At 45.9% G+C, this 18,190-nt stretch overlaps 1 protein-coding gene across 1 annotated transcript; it reads right to left on the bottom strand.

Moving 5' to 3' along the window:
• Positions 1-488: 488 nt before the first annotated feature.
• Positions 489-14,386, bottom strand: LOC121486797 (natural cytotoxicity triggering receptor 2-like). Its single transcript, XM_041748082.1, has 5 exons — positions 14,332-14,386; positions 13,850-14,191; positions 8,104-8,209; positions 7,898-7,999; positions 489-567 (listed from the first exon to the last, which is right to left on the bottom strand). The coding sequence occupies exons 1-5, from the start codon at positions 14,384-14,386 to the stop codon at positions 489-491; spliced, it is 684 nt and encodes a 227-aa protein (XP_041604016.1).
• Between the last annotated feature and the right edge of the window lie 3,804 nt (positions 14,387-18,190).

Consider the following 18,190-nt stretch of genomic DNA (forward strand, 5'->3'; position numbering starts at 1 on the left):
ATCCCTGGTTTTAGAATTTGAAGAAAACTTAGGGACACCTGTCTGGCTCAGTCAGAGGAGCATGTGACTCTTGGTCTTAGGGTCATGAGTTCAAGCCCCATGTTAGGTGTAGATTAAGTAAATACAACTTTAAGAAACAAAATAAAAAAAGAATTTGACAAAAACGTAGGAAACAATATATATTCACATAATTTTCTAATTTGCAAGGCTTGTCCGTTTGCATTATCTATTTTTTATTATTCATAATAATAATAATTATTTTTAATATACATATATTTTATTGGCGTTCAATTTGTCAACATATAGTATAACACCCAAAGCTCATCCTGTCAAGTGCCCCCCTCAGTGCCCGTCACCCAGTCACTCCATCCCCCTGCCCACCTCCCCTTCCATTTTCCCTTGTTTGTTTATCTAAATCCTCACAACAGCGTGGTGGTAATATTCATCTTCCTACAGGTGAGGAAACAAGTCTGGAGAAGGTCAGTGACCTACTGAAAGTGGCAGGTGGCTTTAGGGGCATCTGGGCTCCTGAGTTCCATCAGGGTTTTCCACTGCATGTCCCACCAGCAATCAGAACAGGAATGGGGCGTGGGGCTGGGTAAGGAACTGCTGCAGAATGGCACCCAGATGCAGAGGCCACCCTTTTCCCAAACCATTACACTTAGTTGGTCACCACAGCCTCCTGGCAAGGAGGAAGGCTGTCCCTGGCCACTGCTGGCTAGAAGAAGGATATCAGTAAAGTTGCATGTGTTTTGGGCCTAGGTTGGTCAGTTGGTCAGAATCCAGAATCCAAATTCTGTGTTCCCCTCTGCTGTCTATCAAGAAGAGGACCTGAGGGGGCAGCCTGGGTGGCTTAGCAGTTTAGCGCCACCTTCAGCCCAGGGTGTGATCCTGGAGACCCCGGATCGAGTCCCACGTCGGGCTCCCTGCATGGAGCCTGCTTCTCCCTCTGCCTTGTGTCTCTGCCTCTCTCTCTGTGTTTTTCATGAATAAATAAATAAAATCTTAAAAAAAAAAGGAGCTGACTTCCTGTAGGCTGTCTGACCCTCCAGCTGAGATCAGCTCTGAGTTGCCTCTGCTGTGTAACAGATGAGTCCTCTTCCTACTACACCTCACTCCCTCTAAAGCACAGCATTTGTTCAGTGTCCTCCAAATGTCTGATGCTTTATGAATATATCATCCTACTTAGTCATCCACATAGCTTGGCTATATGGGTATTGTCAGTTCTCCTTTTACTGGTGAGGAGATTGGGCATAGAGACCTAAAGAACATTTTCCAAATTCACTGAGCCAGTAGGGGAGAAGGAGAAGGGATACTTGCTGTGTAGTGGTAGAAGGTTTAGCAACATTGTCACCTGCAGTAATGAGGAAAGTAGGAAAAATACCCAATGAACTAGGTGGTATAGCTAATATCTTGGGGGTGAAGTATTGAGGATGCTGCCTGGTTTCTTCTTTGGCTTACTGGAGACTATGAGAGCAGGGAGGTAAACTATAGGTAGGGCTATTCAACATGAAGGAGTGGGATCTTGATGGCTTTGAACATTCTCAGTATCTCCAAACAGTGAATGATGCTAAAATTACATCCAGGACTCTCTCAGGAAAATATAGTCTAAAGATGAAACCAAGAGTGGCTGTGGAATTCCTTGTTGAGACCCCAGAAGGATGAAGGTAATGCTTTAGACAAGGCCCTCTAAGGAGCTTGAGGGTGTGTGCCTCACAGATTCTTTCAATGAAACTCAAGGGCTTCTAATGAAGGTAAAAGACATTACCCCTCAGCTTCTCGGCAGAAGCGCAAGGTATGGAAGACAACTTATATTGAGGAGATTTGTGAGTGTGGCTTTTGTTTAATTGAGTGGATTTCAAGAAGATTCATAGGAGACCCACATATTTTTTTAGAGAGTGATATTCACAAAACACTATCAGCTTGGACTGAAAGGAACAGAGTATAAAATTTTGAAAGGCCTTTGTATCCTTCCAATTGTAGTGGAAGGAAGAAGGTTGAGAAAATTATGAAGCTGTAAATACAGGCTGCCTTTCATGGAAAGTAAAGAATACCTCAGAGGGCAGACCCAAGATCCCAGAGGGAGGGGCCAAGAGCCATGATGAATCATTCCCAGGTAGAAGTAGGGCAGCATCTGAATCAAGAAATTTCCAACATCTGTCCAGCTGAGCTCCAATTGTTCTATGAATCAGTGCTCTGTTCATCTCCCATCTACCCCTCTTTTGACCGGGGTTGTCTCTTGTGCTATTCCATGTCTGTACCACCATTGAATGTTTGGTTTGTGTCTGACACATAACTTCTGTCTTCTGGCCACAGGTCTTCATATGGAGAACTGCATGCAAAGTACTATATGTAAGGGACTGCACCCAAGGAGCCTCACCCATACCTAGGCCTGATTTAAACAACAATCTTCTGGACCTGATGCTAATGCCATAATTGGGTGAGACTTGCGAAGACTTTGGGAGGGGATGTATGTATCTTTTTTCTCTCCATTTATTTATCTTTTGTTTTTACTTTTTGACTCCCTTTACTCAGGAATGTGTTTTGGATGAGTGTATCTTGAATATGGGAGAAATGTCAATATTTTGTGGCCAGAGGAGGTACTGCGGTGGTTCTGTGTCTCTTCCTTCAAGAGATGGAGTCCAATCCCTTTCTCTTTGAATGTGGGCTGGCCTCAGCGACCAGTTTCTAATGAAGTGTGTGTGACTTCAGAGACTAGATTATGAAAGGCACTGTGACTTCTTCCTTGGAGTTTCTCTTAGATTGGTTACTCTGGGGAAGTAGGCTCCCACATCATGAAGCAAGGCCCACATAGTGAGAAACTGAGACCTTGACCATGTGGGTGAGCCATCTTGGAAGTGGTCCAGTTGCTGTCAAGCCTTCCATTGACTCCAGCTCTTGCTCACATCCCGTCTGCAACTGTGTGAGAGATACTGAATCATGAACACCAGTTAAGATATTCCCAAAATTTCTGATTCCCACCCCTTCCGACCTATCTTTGAGATAATAAACACATCATTTGTTGTTTTATGCTACTAAGTGTTTGAGTAACTTACTACATAGCATCAAATGACTTGAGAGAGAAATGACAAGATTTTTGTTGTTGTTGTAAGCCAAGGGAAAAAAGCATTTCAAGAAGGGAGGAGTGGTGAGTCACATTCAATGCTGCTCATCTTTCCAATATGATGAGTTTTGAGGATTGACCTATGGATTCAGCAATGTGGAAGCCCCTGGAGACTGTGGCAAGATGTTTCAGGGTGTGGCACACACAAGGCCGACTGGAGTGAGTTCAAGAGACAACAAAAAAGAGATATATTGGGGGATGAGAGTGTATCTACTCCTTTTATGAGTTTTGTCATAAAGGGCAATAGAATGCGGAACAGTAGGTGGAGGTGCTTTGGGGTCAAGAGAGAGTTTTTAATACGTCATAGCCCATTTATATTCTGATTGTCATGACACATGAGAGAGGGACAAACTTCTGGAGCAATTTTCTTGTGTAGACAAGAAGTGATGGGATGGGTACTATATGGAGAGGTTGGCTTGTGATGGGAATAGGGAGAAGACAGTGAACTTAGGGTATAGGAGAGGGATGATTGACTGGTGCAGTTGGACCAAACAGGACTCCTTGTTTTCAGTGAGTTCGGATACAAGGGCATCAGCTGAGGGTGAGGAGAGGGCACTGGAATTTGAGGGGCCAGAGGGTGCTGTGAACTAGCAGTCTAGAAAGGAGACCATGTGTGTACAGAGGGATACTTTGCATGATAGGTTGCTTTTCTCCAGTCATGTTCAGCTTTAGGGCAGGATGCAGGGTGGAGCAGTGGAAAGCTGGATACAACCAGGGCTGGAGTTGTGCCAGGGGAGTTCAGTGAAAGCAGAGGGGGGAAAAGAAACTGAAACTATGTGCCAAAGAGTGATTGTAAGGATGGGCCATGGGGTCAAAGGGAAAGGAAAGCATGAGTGAAGTAAGGGAGAGGGACAAGATGGCATAACTAGTGGATCAGGGATCCCAGTGGTGTTGAAGAGTCACAGTGATCAGGTCAGTTTTCTTGAGCTAGAGAGACAGGTGGTGGCTGGAAGGGGGGTGCTCAGAGTTGAGACTAAGGAGGGAGCCACTATTCCTGTTGACCATCTGAATGGTGGCTGAGGCAAGGGAGGGGACGAGATCACTGCAGGAGAGGACATAAGGAACTGGGAGGTCAGGGATTTGGAAGGATCATCTATGAGTCCAAGTAGGCCACAGCCCATCAAGGATTATGACAGGAGCCATGGGAGTAATAGTGAGCCAGGGGTAAAGGCCAATGAGAAGAAAGAAGGAGACTCCAGATTGTATAGGAGATGTGACAGTAATGGGGTCTATGGTATTGTCTGATGGCAGAAAATCAAATTGTGGGGCTGCTTTAGGGAGGATAAGAAGATAGGAAGTGGCACTGAGGAGGGAAGAGACACCACACCCATCTCAGGCACAGTGGTGAAGGAGAGCGAGATGCCACCCAACTACAGAGAGAAAAGTGTTCTCAGAGGAGAGGCAGATTACCCCAAAGGCAGGAAGGTGCCATTCAGAGAAGCTGAACACATGAGGGCCCACATTTCAGAGGGCAGAGCGAAAAGATTTATAGATTTGGGAAAAGGTGGGAAATGGGGCTCATTTGATGAATTCACAAGGTTTTATTATGACACGATCCTGGGTGATGTGGGAGGACTGGGGAGCCTGGGGTCTTGTGACTGGGAGGGGCAGCGAGAAAGGAAGGAAGCTGCAGGTCTGAGGTCCCAGCATTGGCTGTGGGGGGTGGGGTGGAGAAGGGACCAGGAGTCTTTACAGGAGCAAGTGGAGATCTGGGGTCTCGCTTATTCCTGCCCATGGTGTTGGGAGCTGGCAGGGCTGGTTTGATGGAATATCTGAGTACCTGCCCTGCTCCTGCTAAGGAGATGTGGAAGCTGTGTGAGGGGGGTGGCAATAAATGGATAAAAATTATAAAAATCCATCCTAAAGGCTGAAGACAGGGCTCTGTAAACGTCTTAAAGCTAGGTAACAACTGGATGACTTTGATGGACCAGAGAAAGGTGGGGGTGGGAGAAATAAAAAACCAGTCAGTCATTTTTTACCTTAAAAGCCCAGAGAACCTTAGAAATTGGAGGTGTGGGTAGCTCCCGGCGCAGACTACAAGTGGGGGGCTGGGTTTGAGAAGCAATCTGGCTCCTAGCTTCTCTGCCTCTCATGAGATACAGCAAGCGGGTCAGCTGCCCACATCCTTTCTCCTTTTACTCTTCATGCCCTGCAGACAACCTGCAGGTTAGTCTCCGACAAGGGTGAGTCACAGAGATGTCCACTTAGGGCACCAGGCTTAGGGCACCAGGTGTATTCCACCTGGGGCCCCAGGGGGTGAAAACAGATGGTGGGCAGAGAGGCCCCTGTGCTTTGCTAAGGTTGGTGCCTGGAACCATCCCCCAAAGACAATGAAAAGAGCCTTTTTGGAGAAACTGAGCTTTCAAAGAGAAGAGAATATGCAGCCATGCTTGTCTTAGTCCACTTGGGCTGCTATAACAAAAATACCATAGACTTGATATGCAACATGTATTTCTTACAGTTCTGGAGTCCAGGAAGTCCAAGGCCAAGTTGCTGGCAGATTCTGTGTCTGGGGGAACCTTCTTGGTTCATATAGGGCTGTCTACTTGCTGTGTCCTCACAAGGTAGAAGGAGCCAGAGAACTCTGTGGGGCTGTTTTATAAAGATACCAATCCCAGTAGTGAGGGTTTCTCCATCATAAGCTAGTCACCTCCAAGGCTCCCCTACAAATACCATCATCTTGTGGGGGGCAGTTAGGATTTCAACATAGAAATGGAGGGGCAGGGGCATAAAAGTCTGTAACAATGAAACTTGCCAAATCAATGCAGTCCATAAATCTCTGTAACACACACTGAGCATCCAAGCTTTTAACTACTGACGGGCTGCCAAGAAGCAGCAGAGGTTTCCAGAAAGTTCTGAGAAATGACAGAGGTTAGTGAAAGAAGACAGAAGATACAAAAAGGTATCTGGAGGAAACAAAATACACAAGGCTTACAAAAGACCCTCAAAAGTTAAAACTTTAATATTTCCCAAGGAAAAAAAAGGCATCCCCCCAAGAAACATGCATGCTATAAAGGAATATTCAGAGAACAAATGGACCATTTTAGAAATTTTAAGATGTGATAGCATAAATAATAAATCTTCGAAAAGAAGAACTGGAACGTAACTTTGAGGAACTTTCCCAGAAAGTAGGAATAAAGACAACTAGATGAGAAACAGGAAAGAAGAGAAAGATGTTCAGTCTGGAAAGTCTGACATTGAGAGAGTGTCAGAGAGACAAGAGACCTGCAATGGGGAGTGCCTGGGGTCAGACCAGGGTGGTCTTGGTTGTAAAGCCCCCAGCCCAGCTTGCAACGGGAAAAGCCACTCCTCTCCAGAGCCTGCAGCCATCATGGTGGCAGTAAGGGCAGCACGGGGGATGCACAGTGACATGGTGACAAAGGGGTGGCTAAACTTGGCAGAGCAGTAATGACATTGGACTCCTCCCCGCCCCGCCATGTGTAAAAATGCCCAGAGGTGTTGTTGAGAAGGGACGATAAAGGAGAACAATCCAGGAGGTGGGGACCAAAGGCAGGATGCTGGTTAGGTGATTGGCTGACTGGCCTGGGTACAAGTGCCAGGTGGTGGGGATTTGCAAAGAGGGAGGAAGAGGCAGAAACGACAGAGAAGAACAGAACAGAGTCTGGCAGAGCATGGCTGAACAAATGAGGGATAAGGAGAGAAATATTGGGGTCATTGGGGTTTTGGCTACAGATGGGAGGGAGAGGGGGCAGGGGAGAAGGGGGTGAGAAGTATGGAAGCAAAGGGATGAGGAGGAGGGCTAGTGGAGGAGGCGGTGGAGAGAGGAGTCACAGTGGCCCACAATGCTGGCTCAGGTGGGGGACAGCTGCTGCACCGGCCTTCGGTTCCTTGGCCCGGATGCCAACTGCATGTGAGCAACCAGTGGGCCTGACCTTGGGAAGAGAACAGGCTGGGAAATCCTCAGCACTGGAGTGAGGGGTGTAGCCAAGGGCGTTGGGTCAAGTTCTGGGGGATTTATGCCTTTTCTTTGCAGAGAGCATGGGGTTCAGAGGCCAGGGAGGAGCTCTTCGGGGGCCTGGGGGAGACTGGCCATCCTTCTTGGACCCCAAGGCCTGGTGTCTGGGCTGAGCTGGGCGCATCAGAGACCTCCCTCTGTGTTGTACGTGTGGACTCCTTGAGGCTCTGAGATGGGGGTGAGGGGGAGAAATACAGGAAGTGACTCAAATCCACTCTTTGACCCTATTGCCCTATCCCCACAACCCGTCCCTCCTCTGCTTGCTTGGTCCTTGTCCCAGGATCCTCTTGTCTCGCCCTGTCCCGGCACCTTTCCCCCAGCTCCACCCACCTTCCCCCTAGTGCATTCCCTCCTCCCCAGGGTGTGCCTCTCCCTTCTGTGCACACCCTTTCTCCCTCACCACTTGGGAAGGGGCTGTGCCCTGGGATGGTGACCCTGGGTAGGCCTTCTGGAAGGGCAGGTGGTAAGAGGGACTTTGTGATTGTACAGGTCAGTGGTACGGGAGGAGGGATGAATCAGTGGGAGAGAGGCAGGGGAAGGGAAGGAAGAGAAGAAGAGGCAAGGAGAAAACAGATGGAAAAATGTGGACAAGACATCTAAGTTTGAAGGAGACAAAGGTGAGCTTATAGTGAGCATGCACAATGGATGGACCCGTGAGGGGCTCCTGTGGACAGCTCTGTTGGGTATAATTTGTCCTGCCTCTGTGTTTACTGCCTGATTCCCTGACTCTCTGTCCAGGGACAGAAGCTGTTCCCTGCCCCATTTTCCCCTAAGCCCAACCCAAACCCACTCACCGGACAAGCAGGGCCGATAGCACCAGGCTCTTGGCCACAAGGAAGGCACAGAGCACGGGCACCAGAGCGCTGGGGGCTGCAGAGTGGAGGGTGGAGTTTTGTGGCCTGGACAACAGCAGACAAAAAGGGGACGAGGGGTTGGGGTGACAGCTGTCACCTGTGGGCCCCTGAGCCAGGGCTGTTGGGGTGAGGTCCCACCCTGAACTCACTGTGAAGGGGTGATGGTGGCAGAGGACGCTGTTGTGGGGAAAGAGCTCTGGGTCTGTGATGAGACCAGTTCACTGGAAGCCTCGGTGGCCTGCATGGAGGTAGGAGCTGCCAGGGAAAGAGAAAGAACCCTAGTTAACTGGTGGGACGGCACTTCTGTTGTAGCTGGCAGGAAAGCTGGAGCAGGGACTTGGGCTGGACCGGGAGCAGAAGCCCATTCAACCCCAGGGGAAAAATACAATTTGTGAGGGTGGGACTAGGTTGTGAAGTCCTGTGGCTGAAGAGGAGACAGACCCGTAGCTCAGGTTCTATCCAGTTCTTTGGAGGTGTTCCTGGGTCCGGGAAGAGCACTAGAAGAGGAGTCAGGAGGCCTGGGCTTCCCTCCAAGCATTTCTACATGTCTGGGAGGGCACTGTCTACCTCTCAGGCTCCCCGAGTGTAGAAACAGTCACTGTCTTTAAGCGGCTCTCGTCTCTGGCATCCGTTCTCTTTCTCATACTTCTGGGGCTGTTAGGGGAAGGGGGCCCCTCACGGGGAATTTTAAGGCTGCTTCTTCCAACTCTGTCCTTTCTGGTTATGCAGCAGAACCCTAGGTCCCTCTGCAGGCCCCACTGCCTTAATGGCATGGGTAAATACCTTTTAGGAGACTCCCTCTTGATTTTGAAACGTTGTGAGCTACCTGTTCCCCATCCCCACTGCCCTGCCTTCCCAGAAAGACCCCACACCTACAAATGCTACGAGCTCTTGATGGAAGCTGGAGGAAGGTCATCTCTGGAAGGGTGATGGGGGTTATTAAGGAGAAAGAGGAAACAATGACTACTGGGGGTGGGTGAGGCCCAGGAGGGAAACAGAAGGAGGGTCAGCCCCAACGTTGTGACAGGACCCAGGGACTCTCAGTGTTCTCAGCTAGGTCTGCACACCCACCCAAGGTCCATGAGGGGAGCAGTCCCCCCACCCCCAAGCTGAGGAAAAGAGAGAGGAAGAGGCATGCAGGAGTGGGTACCTGATGCTGAGACACCCTATGGCTGGGAACTTCCCTAGAGAGAATCCTGGGCCAATGGACATATGGACATGACCCTGTCCCACAAAGGCACTCTCTCTGAGGCTGCCCGGAATGATGACCAGGAGCGACCCATACACCCAACCTGGAAGAGGTTGTCAGGACACTCAAGGAAAATTCTAGTCCTGAGCTACAGTGTGTGATCTATGGGCTAATGCTGGTCCACAAATTATTTAAAGCATGCCTGCACAAGGTAAATAAAGAAATCGGGAGTAAGGATCTTAAAATTTGTACATCACTTTGCTGTTACCTCAAGGTCCAAGCATGTGATTTGTAAACTGATCTGGTTGACACAGGATACAGACCAGTTTGGGTGTTGTTAAACTGTCACGGAGGGCTCCATACGGCACAAGCTGCATGAAAGCATCAGAACGGGCCACGATACCTGGAGATTAGTTGGTCGACTATAACCCAAAGGTGTATAAACACTTGAAAAGAATCATTTACATAATTGGTAAAAATTTTAATCTATCTTTTAAAAAATTAGAGTTTGACATGATTGGCTAATGTAGAGTAGTGATTAGCTCATTCAAGTACTAATTATCAGCAAAACAAAAGTCACTGAGGTTTTTTGTTGGGAAAAGCCATCTCTTTTCTGAACGTAGCGGTAGTAATAAAGCAAACGGCGATAGTGGAATGGATTTCAAAGATACTTTCCCTTCTGAAGTTATTAAGGGTTTGCATTGGTTTTATTCGAAAATGTAATCCTTCACTGCGGTAGGCAGGACAATGTCCCTGTCCCTGTCACAGGAACCTCTGAATGTCACCTAATATGGCCAAAGGGACTTTTAGAGGGGATTAAGGTTAGAGATCTTGAGGGGGAGAGATATTCCAGGTGGGTACAATCTAATGATTAGTATTTAAAAGTAGAGAATGAGGGTGCCTGAGTGGCTCAGTCAGTTTAGCATCTGCCTTCAGTTTAGATCATGATCCTGGGGTCCTGGGATCGAGCCCCACGTTGCACTCCCTGTTCAGTGGGGAGTCTGGTTCTCCCTCGGCTGCTCCCCCCACTTGTGCTCTCTCTCTCTCTATCAAATAAATAAAGTCTTAAAAAATAAAATAAAAGCAGATAATGTTTCCTAGCTGTAATCAGAGAGAAATGCAGCTCAGAAAGGGCCTCTGGCTTTGAGGACATAGGAAGAGGACCACAAGCCAAGGAATGTGGCGGCCTCTAGAAGCTGGGAAAGCTCTTAGTACATAAACCACAAAAAAACAGGACTTAGGTCCTACAGGTACAAGGAACAAAATTCTGCACAAGACCTGAATGAGCATGATTCTAACAGCCTTCAGAAAGGAGAACAACACCCTGCTGACGCCTTGATTTTAGCCCAGTGAGACCCATTCCAGACCTCTGATCTATAGAGCTGTAAAACTATAAATTTGCATGGCTTTAAGTCACTACATTTGTGGAGATTTGTTATGCCAGCAATGGGAAACTATGGCACTCATACATAGTATGAGTTTTATAGTTACAATTAATGGTGAAGTACTAAAACCCAGTGAGTTAATTGTTGAGAGGTCCTGGCTAATGGAAAAATACATCATGAAAACAAGTGACATTTACACGTAAAACACAAAACCAAAAGTTCAAAATGAACTATTTTTTTAAAAACAAAAAGAGTATTGAATTACAAAGTTCTTAGAAGCAGTCACTATTCACGTACAAACTCTAGTGTTCTGTGGGCTTCTTGAAAAGTAACAGCTTTGTGTTCCTGAGACAGAATATCTATCTACAGTTGTCAAAACCTCCTTGAAAGATTGTACAAGAGGTGTTTGCCCCCCTGTACTGAGTTAGTCTGTGGCAAAGAAGGGAGCTTAAATATCCCCTTCTATTGACACAGTAGCTCCAGGTAGTCAGGAACTGGCAAATGAGAAGGAAGACCAACTCCGTAACAAATCAAGCTAGCAGCTAGCAAAGTATTTTTTCACGGCAACTTGAGAAATGCACACATATTGCAAACATAGCTATTCCTTTCACTCTGTGTGCAATTTGAACAGGATGATAGGGAGGTATTCTTATGCCTCGTTTTGCTTCATTGTCAAAAAACGCAACTAACCCTGAACTGAACAGAACCACAAACACCAGTGGTGTGGGGTCCCAGTTCCATGTAGGAATACGTTCTGATGGCTGTAGCTGCTCCTTCCAAGCCTTGCTATGAAGAGGTACCAGCTAGACTGCACCACGGACTTACCAAAGTGATCAAAATTGTGAATTACATAAAGATGAATGTGTTGAATTTGAAATCATTCTCTTTATTGTGTGATAATGTGGAAACACTGCATGGTTGTTACTGCATGCCAAGTTACCATGATTACCCAGTGGGAGAGCTCCCCTGAGAATGTTTGATCTACAAAAGGACTCTTAATGTTTGGCAAGATGGAAACCAAGTTATTACTAACTTTTTAAAGATGTGAATCACAGAGTCAGCCTTGTTTATATTACAGCCTTGAGGTTATCCCATGCAAGGGAAGAGCACAACATATTTTTTTTCAACATATTTTTCAATGGCAAATAAAATCTAAGGGTGAAAACAAAAGAGGCTTAGAAGAAGTTTCCATAGGTTGCATGTTCTAATTTGGTAACAGTTATCAACAAAACAGGTGATGATCTAAATATTGCATATCTGCCAAAGTACTTATAGAAAAACCTTAATACTTTGATAGAATGTTATGAATTTCATTTTCTGCCAAAAGAAGATATGTGATAGGAATTTCATAGATTCAGAATCCATTTTTTCATCAAAATATATTTTAAATATAAACTACCCTTATAAGATAAATTTTGGAACTAGATGAAGGATTAAGGATGCATTTTGAAAATACAGTATCAGGATCCCTGGGTGGCGCAGCAGTTTGGCGCCTGCCTTTGGCCCAGGGCGCGATCCTGGAGACCCGGGATCGAATCCCACGTTGGGCTCCTGGTGCATGGAGCCTGCTTCTCCCTCTGCCTGTGTCTCTGCCTCTGTCTCTCTGTGTGACTATCATAAATAAATAAAAAAAAATTAAAAAAAAAGAAAATACAGTATCACTCATTCCCTTTTGTAGAAATTAAACCTAAAAATATTGAGCTTGTGGAAATTGATTTAAAATTCCTTCTTGGATTTCTGTCAACATAACTGTGAGACTAGTTTTCTATTATAAGTGTTATTAAAACAAAGATTTAAAACAATTTTTAAGGTATTTTCTCTGAAGAGTTATGACGCCTTAATGCTATTCAGATTAGGTAAGTTAAGCAAGAAGAATGCTCACTTGTCACATTAAAATCCTTAAATGTGGATATACAGGGTGTTTGCTCAAAGTGTGGATGGCACTTAATATGGGAAATTGATACTTTACTTCTAAGTTTTGCTCAGTTATGATTGAGGCACTTTGGTGTTTCAGCTCTAATGGTAAGCAACTATATCCATCACCCACATGCATACTTGCAATGAACCAGAGTACTGTTTTTATAACTGAACTTTTTTCCTTATGTGTGTTCTGATAGTCTTTGTTGAAATGTAATTTTATGTCTGTAAAATTGAATAAGCATTTTGGGCTAGTACTTTGTTTTGTATTTTCCTCATTTTATTTTTCTAGTAATTAATTTTTATTGTATTTTATTTAAAAAAGTCATTGATGGATTGGAGATGTTTTGAAAAGATCCTCCACCACTCTCCTAGTCTGTTTGGGCTGCTATAACAAAGTGCCACAGATGGGGTGGCTTAGAAACAACAGAAATTTATTTCTTCAGTTCTGGAAGTTAGAAGTCTGAGATTAGGGTACTGTGGGGTTCTGGTGAATTCTCTACTTAGGTTGTCTTTTTACATGATGGAAATATGGAGGAGAGATCTCACTGGAGATCCCTTTTGGAAGGGCACTAATTCCTCTCATAGGGGCCCCACCCTCATGACCTCATCACCTCCCTGTGGCCCCACCTCCAAATACCATCACTTTGGGGGTTAGGATTTCAAACTTGATTTTGTGGGAGACATAAACATTCAGTCCACTGTAAGCACAGATACTCTGAGAAGATCTGATTCAGACTCAGGTTGGCACACTTGTTTGTAAAGGGCCAGAGAGTGATTACTTCAGGCTTGTGGGCCATATGGCTTCTGTCAGAACTATTCAACTTTGCTCCTGTAGCATGAAAACAGTCTTAGATAATAGGTAAACAAATGAGCATGGCTCTGTTCCCAAAAAAACTTTCATTTATGGACACCGGAATTTGAATTTCCTATAATTCTCATGTGTCACAAAATACTATGTTTCTTTTACTTTTTTCCCCACCATCTAAAAACCATCCTTGGCTTTCAGACTAGTCTGCTGATGACTGATCCAGGCCAGGAAGAATGGACAGACCAATATTCTATCAACATAGTGGGGGGTGGTTTGTGGCCAGTGGCCAGACATTTACTGAGCACCTACTACGTTCCAGGTACAGGTGCCTTCTCTAAAAATGTTGGGGAGTCTTGGGCTCCCCTGTGGCCAGGTCATAGGAGCTCAAGCTGGTCAGCATGCTCAAATGATCTGTTTGAGCACCTTTAGGAAGCTTGTAAGTCATCAAGATGGACAGTGAATGCGGTGGGTGCATGTGTGTGCACCTGTTTCCAAGAGCCTTCCCAGGAGGACTGAATGGGCGAAGGGTGGCCTGGCTTCCATGACCAGGAAACTTGGGAGGGAGCTAGGGGACCCCATGGGAAAGGGCTTACCTGGAGACACTGCCAGATAGAATCTTACGGACTTAGAGACAGCGTTGCTGGAAGCACGGTAGATTCTACACCAGTAGTATCCCGAGTCTTCCTCCTTCAGACCAATCATGGTGACAATGAATAGGCCGGTGCTAGGGTTGTCCCAGATTGAGAATCGAGAGGCTTGAACCAGCTTGTGGGGACTGGAGCTGCTGACTAACCTGGTGCACTTGGACGGCGACACCTCCTTACACCAGCCCTTCCTTTGGTAGGGCCAGCCTTTGGGGGGGTACCGGCATGTCACTGAAAGTGTCTGCCCTGCCACTCGATGAAGATGCTGAGCCTCTGGTAGTGCCCAGGAACCTGAAGAGAGGGCTGCAGGTCATGGCCACACCAGGACCAGCTCCACCAGCAGTCATAGAGCATTTGCTTCATGTCCCACTGTCCCATAGTCCCTATAGCACACTCCCCTTTCCACCCCATGCTATTCCCTTCCTCCTTACCTGGGATCAGCAGTGGCAGCAGCAGCAGTGGCAGGAGCGAGGCTCTCCAGACCATCCAGTCCTTTCCCTGTGTGCTGGCAGCAGGGAACATAGGGGACACAGGGGAAAGGGAACCAGGAGCTGGTCTGACTCTGCTCAGCTCTTCCAGCCTTCTAAGATGGACAAAATGGGAAAGGCCAAGGCCAGCCTGGGGAGTGGGAGACTTGGGGAGGGCTGGCCACGGGCAGAGGGAAGCGGGGACCTCCAGGGACAAGCGTGAGTCTGGATGTGGAGGCAACAGCCCTGCTTGGCGCATAGATCCTGGGTCTTCCGTTCTGCCTTGGGGAGGAGCTGGGATGGCCAGGAGGAAGCTGTGGTCAAATAACGGGCTGCCCACCGGCCTTTCTCTCTGCACTGCCTCTTCTTTGCAGGACCTGGACTTTGCCCCCTGCTCCAGGGAAAGCCACGCTGAAGGTGAGTGTCAAGCTCGGGAGCACTTAGAGGTCTGAGCAAGAACTCCAAACCTCACTGCCCCTAGGAGTGGTCAGAAACCTCACACTTAGTCCTGCCTCATAAGTCAGTGACGTGTTTCCACCCTGGGAGGTTTTATGGGTGCTGGAGGAGAGAAGAAAACAGGTGGAGTTTCAGTACCAGTAAGAAAGTGTAGGGAGTGTTCCTCGCAAAGGCGGGGAGAGTGGGGCTGGTAGCAAAAAATGGGTCAATGGGAGGGTGCGGTGGGAGGAGCACAAGAACCTGGACCACCGATCACCTCTAAATCCTCAATCCTACCACCTGTGAGCACTAGCGCTCTAGTTGCATAACTGATACATAAACACATGTAGGACTCCAGCATCTATTTAGTGAATGTTAGCACTTTAAAAAAATGATGCGACTTACAAAGATATTTTATATAAAGCAAACAAACAAATGTTAGAAAGAATGAGAGAGAGAGAGAGAGAGAAGAGGACTCCTGGCCTTGGGCTAACATGTAATTCACATGCGGCCACCAAGGGCTCTGACAGGCTGGCCTGTCAGCCCCAGGGAGTTCTGCACAGAGCTCAAGATTGAAGAGGAGCTTTGAATCTATTGAGGGTATTGGTTGCAGGTCCCCTGTTGCCCCCACCCCCCAGACTCCTGCTCCCCACTCCACCTGGGTGCAGAGCCCTGCTCCTTGTAGTGGCAATGAGCAGAGACTAGGGATAAGGGCAAAGGGACAGACAAGAAGAGGATGGGCACAGGAGGTCATGGGCTCTCTTGCCTAGGAACTAGGTGTATTCACGTATGCGCTCTCCTAATGAATCCCACAGTAGGTTTGGGAGGGAGGTGTTGCTTTTTATTTTTTTTCCCCTCCCACACGGGAGAACTGAGGCCCAGATCTGTTAGTGACCTACTCAAAGTCACACGGTAACATGAATATGTAACCAGACCAGCTTCCTGACCTCTGATGAGGCCATTCTGCCAAAGCCTGGCCCACAGACAGGGCAGGAAACCAAACTACACTTGTTTGGTTGCTGCAGAGGCGAGCTCCTAGCAGTTTGTTTCCTGGCCTTGATCCGGACTCTGTCTGTGTTTCCTCTCTGAACCTAATTACAGACAAAATGCAGGGGGTGGGGGGCACCCTTCTGAGGGAGAGGGAAGAGGATCTGGCTCCGGCTGACATAGATGTGTGAGGGTGTGCAGCAAATGTTTCCCATGCTGATTTCCTCTTTGTCTGGTTGTTGCTGATCACTGGGAAGGGACACCTCCTCCCTGCAGCCCCGCAAGATCACTCTTGGCCCACATTCCACTATCTCTATGTCCCTCCTGCTTGGAGTTGGCTCTGAGTTGTTCTCTGCTGAGTCAAAATGGGTCTGTGGTGCCCAGGGTACAGGAAGTTTTTGAGCAAACTCCTAAACCTCTAAAAGTCTGAGTTTCCTCCTTTCTTAAATAGATAATAATGGATCACTAATATGATTACTCTGGGAATAAATGAGTAAACCCTTCCAAACATTCACAGGAGTGCCTGTTACATGGTATCTCTTCAATGAATGCCTCTCATCGTTAAGAATTAACATCCACAATATCATGTGTGCTTGACTTTTAATTATATATGTAGACATGGAATAGCAGTACAGCAAACTTCTCAAAGGAAATAAAAATAGAAGTTATGTCATTTAGAGTAGAACTTTCTAATCATGGCCCTGGTGCCAGAAACTATGTAGGGAAAAATGCTCAGTCGTTTTATATACAGATTAATATTTGGGCATGATAAAAAGATATGATAAAAAGGTTTAAAAGCAAACCACAGCTGCAAATTAAGGTTTCCTTCCTATTTGGCAGATAAAGAGTATTCTATTTCATATAAAAAAAACAAGTCTTTTAAATAATAAGAGAAAATGAATATTTCAATAGGAAAAGGGAGTGGGATTATGAACAGGTACTTTTCTACAGAAGAAATACAAATGAATAATTTTAAGGAAAACACATCCAAAGTGGATATTTTCAAAATAAATACAAAACCACTCTTCTCATCAGATTGATGAAAGTTAAGAGAAAATAATGATAGCCAGGATTGGGGAGATTTTAGGGAAAGACAATCACATATTCTGCTCAGTAAACATATTGATAACTGCCTTTCTGAAAGACAGTGTAGTCAGATTAATCCAAATCTGCTTTAAAAAACTGATCACCTTTGACTCAGGAGTTCTAAATATAGGAATTGAAAAAGGGTATGGTGGCTTTTGCAGTATTATGCGTTTTAAAGTTTCATCAGAATCACACATAGACATATTTTCAAAACTTGTAGCTCCAAAAATTGTACATTATAATGTCACATTAATAAAAAAGTAGCAGTTCTATGCCTCAACATTCTACACCCCAGCTATCTTTCTCCCTAGGGAGTCACTTTTTAAAAAATATTTACTTATTTATTTGACAGAGAGTGAGAAAGCAAGCATGTGTGGGCTTGAGGGGGGGGTAGAGGTAGAGGGAGAATCTCAAGCAGACTCCCCACTGAGTGCAAAGCTGGCTGCGCAATCCCACTACCCTGAGCCTAAATCAAGAGTAGGATGCTCAACTGACTGAGTCACCCAGCAGCCTCTCTAGGAGGGAGTTTTTATACTTATTGTGGAGTTTTTATACTTATTGTGATACCAATATTTCTCTATTAGATGTGTAGGTATTATCCATGAAATGTGCCCTATGGAAGATGAAGTTTTCTCTCTTTCCCATCATGCTCTTGCCTATCCCTTCCTCCACCTTTATTCTCCCAACAGTCAAATAGAGTTACTGATAAAATTAATTTTTAGATTTTATACTTCCTGCCATGTGTATGTATTTTTCATAGCCCAGTCATGTCGTTCATAATGATTACATTTCCTTTGTGGTACAGCTTTACATTTTTCACGAAGTTATTAATTGCCTTAATTTTAAAATTTATTTTATATTCTAGGCACCATCATTAATTCATCCCTAAACTCTATCCCCAAATGTAAAATTCACCTTAGTATGTTTGAACCTATCAGTTCATCAGCTGGCTTTGTTCCTCTAGCCCATCCCCAGATGGTCTAATGTCTTCCTGCCCCAGTCTGGACTAGCTTCCCCCTAGGCTTTTAGCACAGTTGCCTCCCAGACATATCCCTTGGCCTTCTCCTTGGGAATGCCCTTGGGAATGCCCTTGGCCCCATCCAGTGTTGAAAGTGCTCTCTCTTTCTCAGCCCCATGTCTCTTTCTTTGTTTGCTCTCTTTTTTTAGGATAAAGTTTGGCAAACTACAGCCTTTGAGTGAAATCTAACTCATCACCTGAATTTGTAAGTAAGGTAAATGCAGACATGCCCCTTCATCTATGTGTTATCTAGGGAACCTGTCATGCTGTAATGACAGCTGATGAATTATGACAGAA

The sequence above is a fragment of the Vulpes lagopus genome, chromosome 1, assembly GCF_018345385.1.
Source record: "Vulpes lagopus strain Blue_001 chromosome 1, ASM1834538v1, whole genome shotgun sequence".
Lineage (NCBI taxonomy): Eukaryota > Metazoa > Chordata > Mammalia > Carnivora > Canidae > Vulpes > Vulpes lagopus.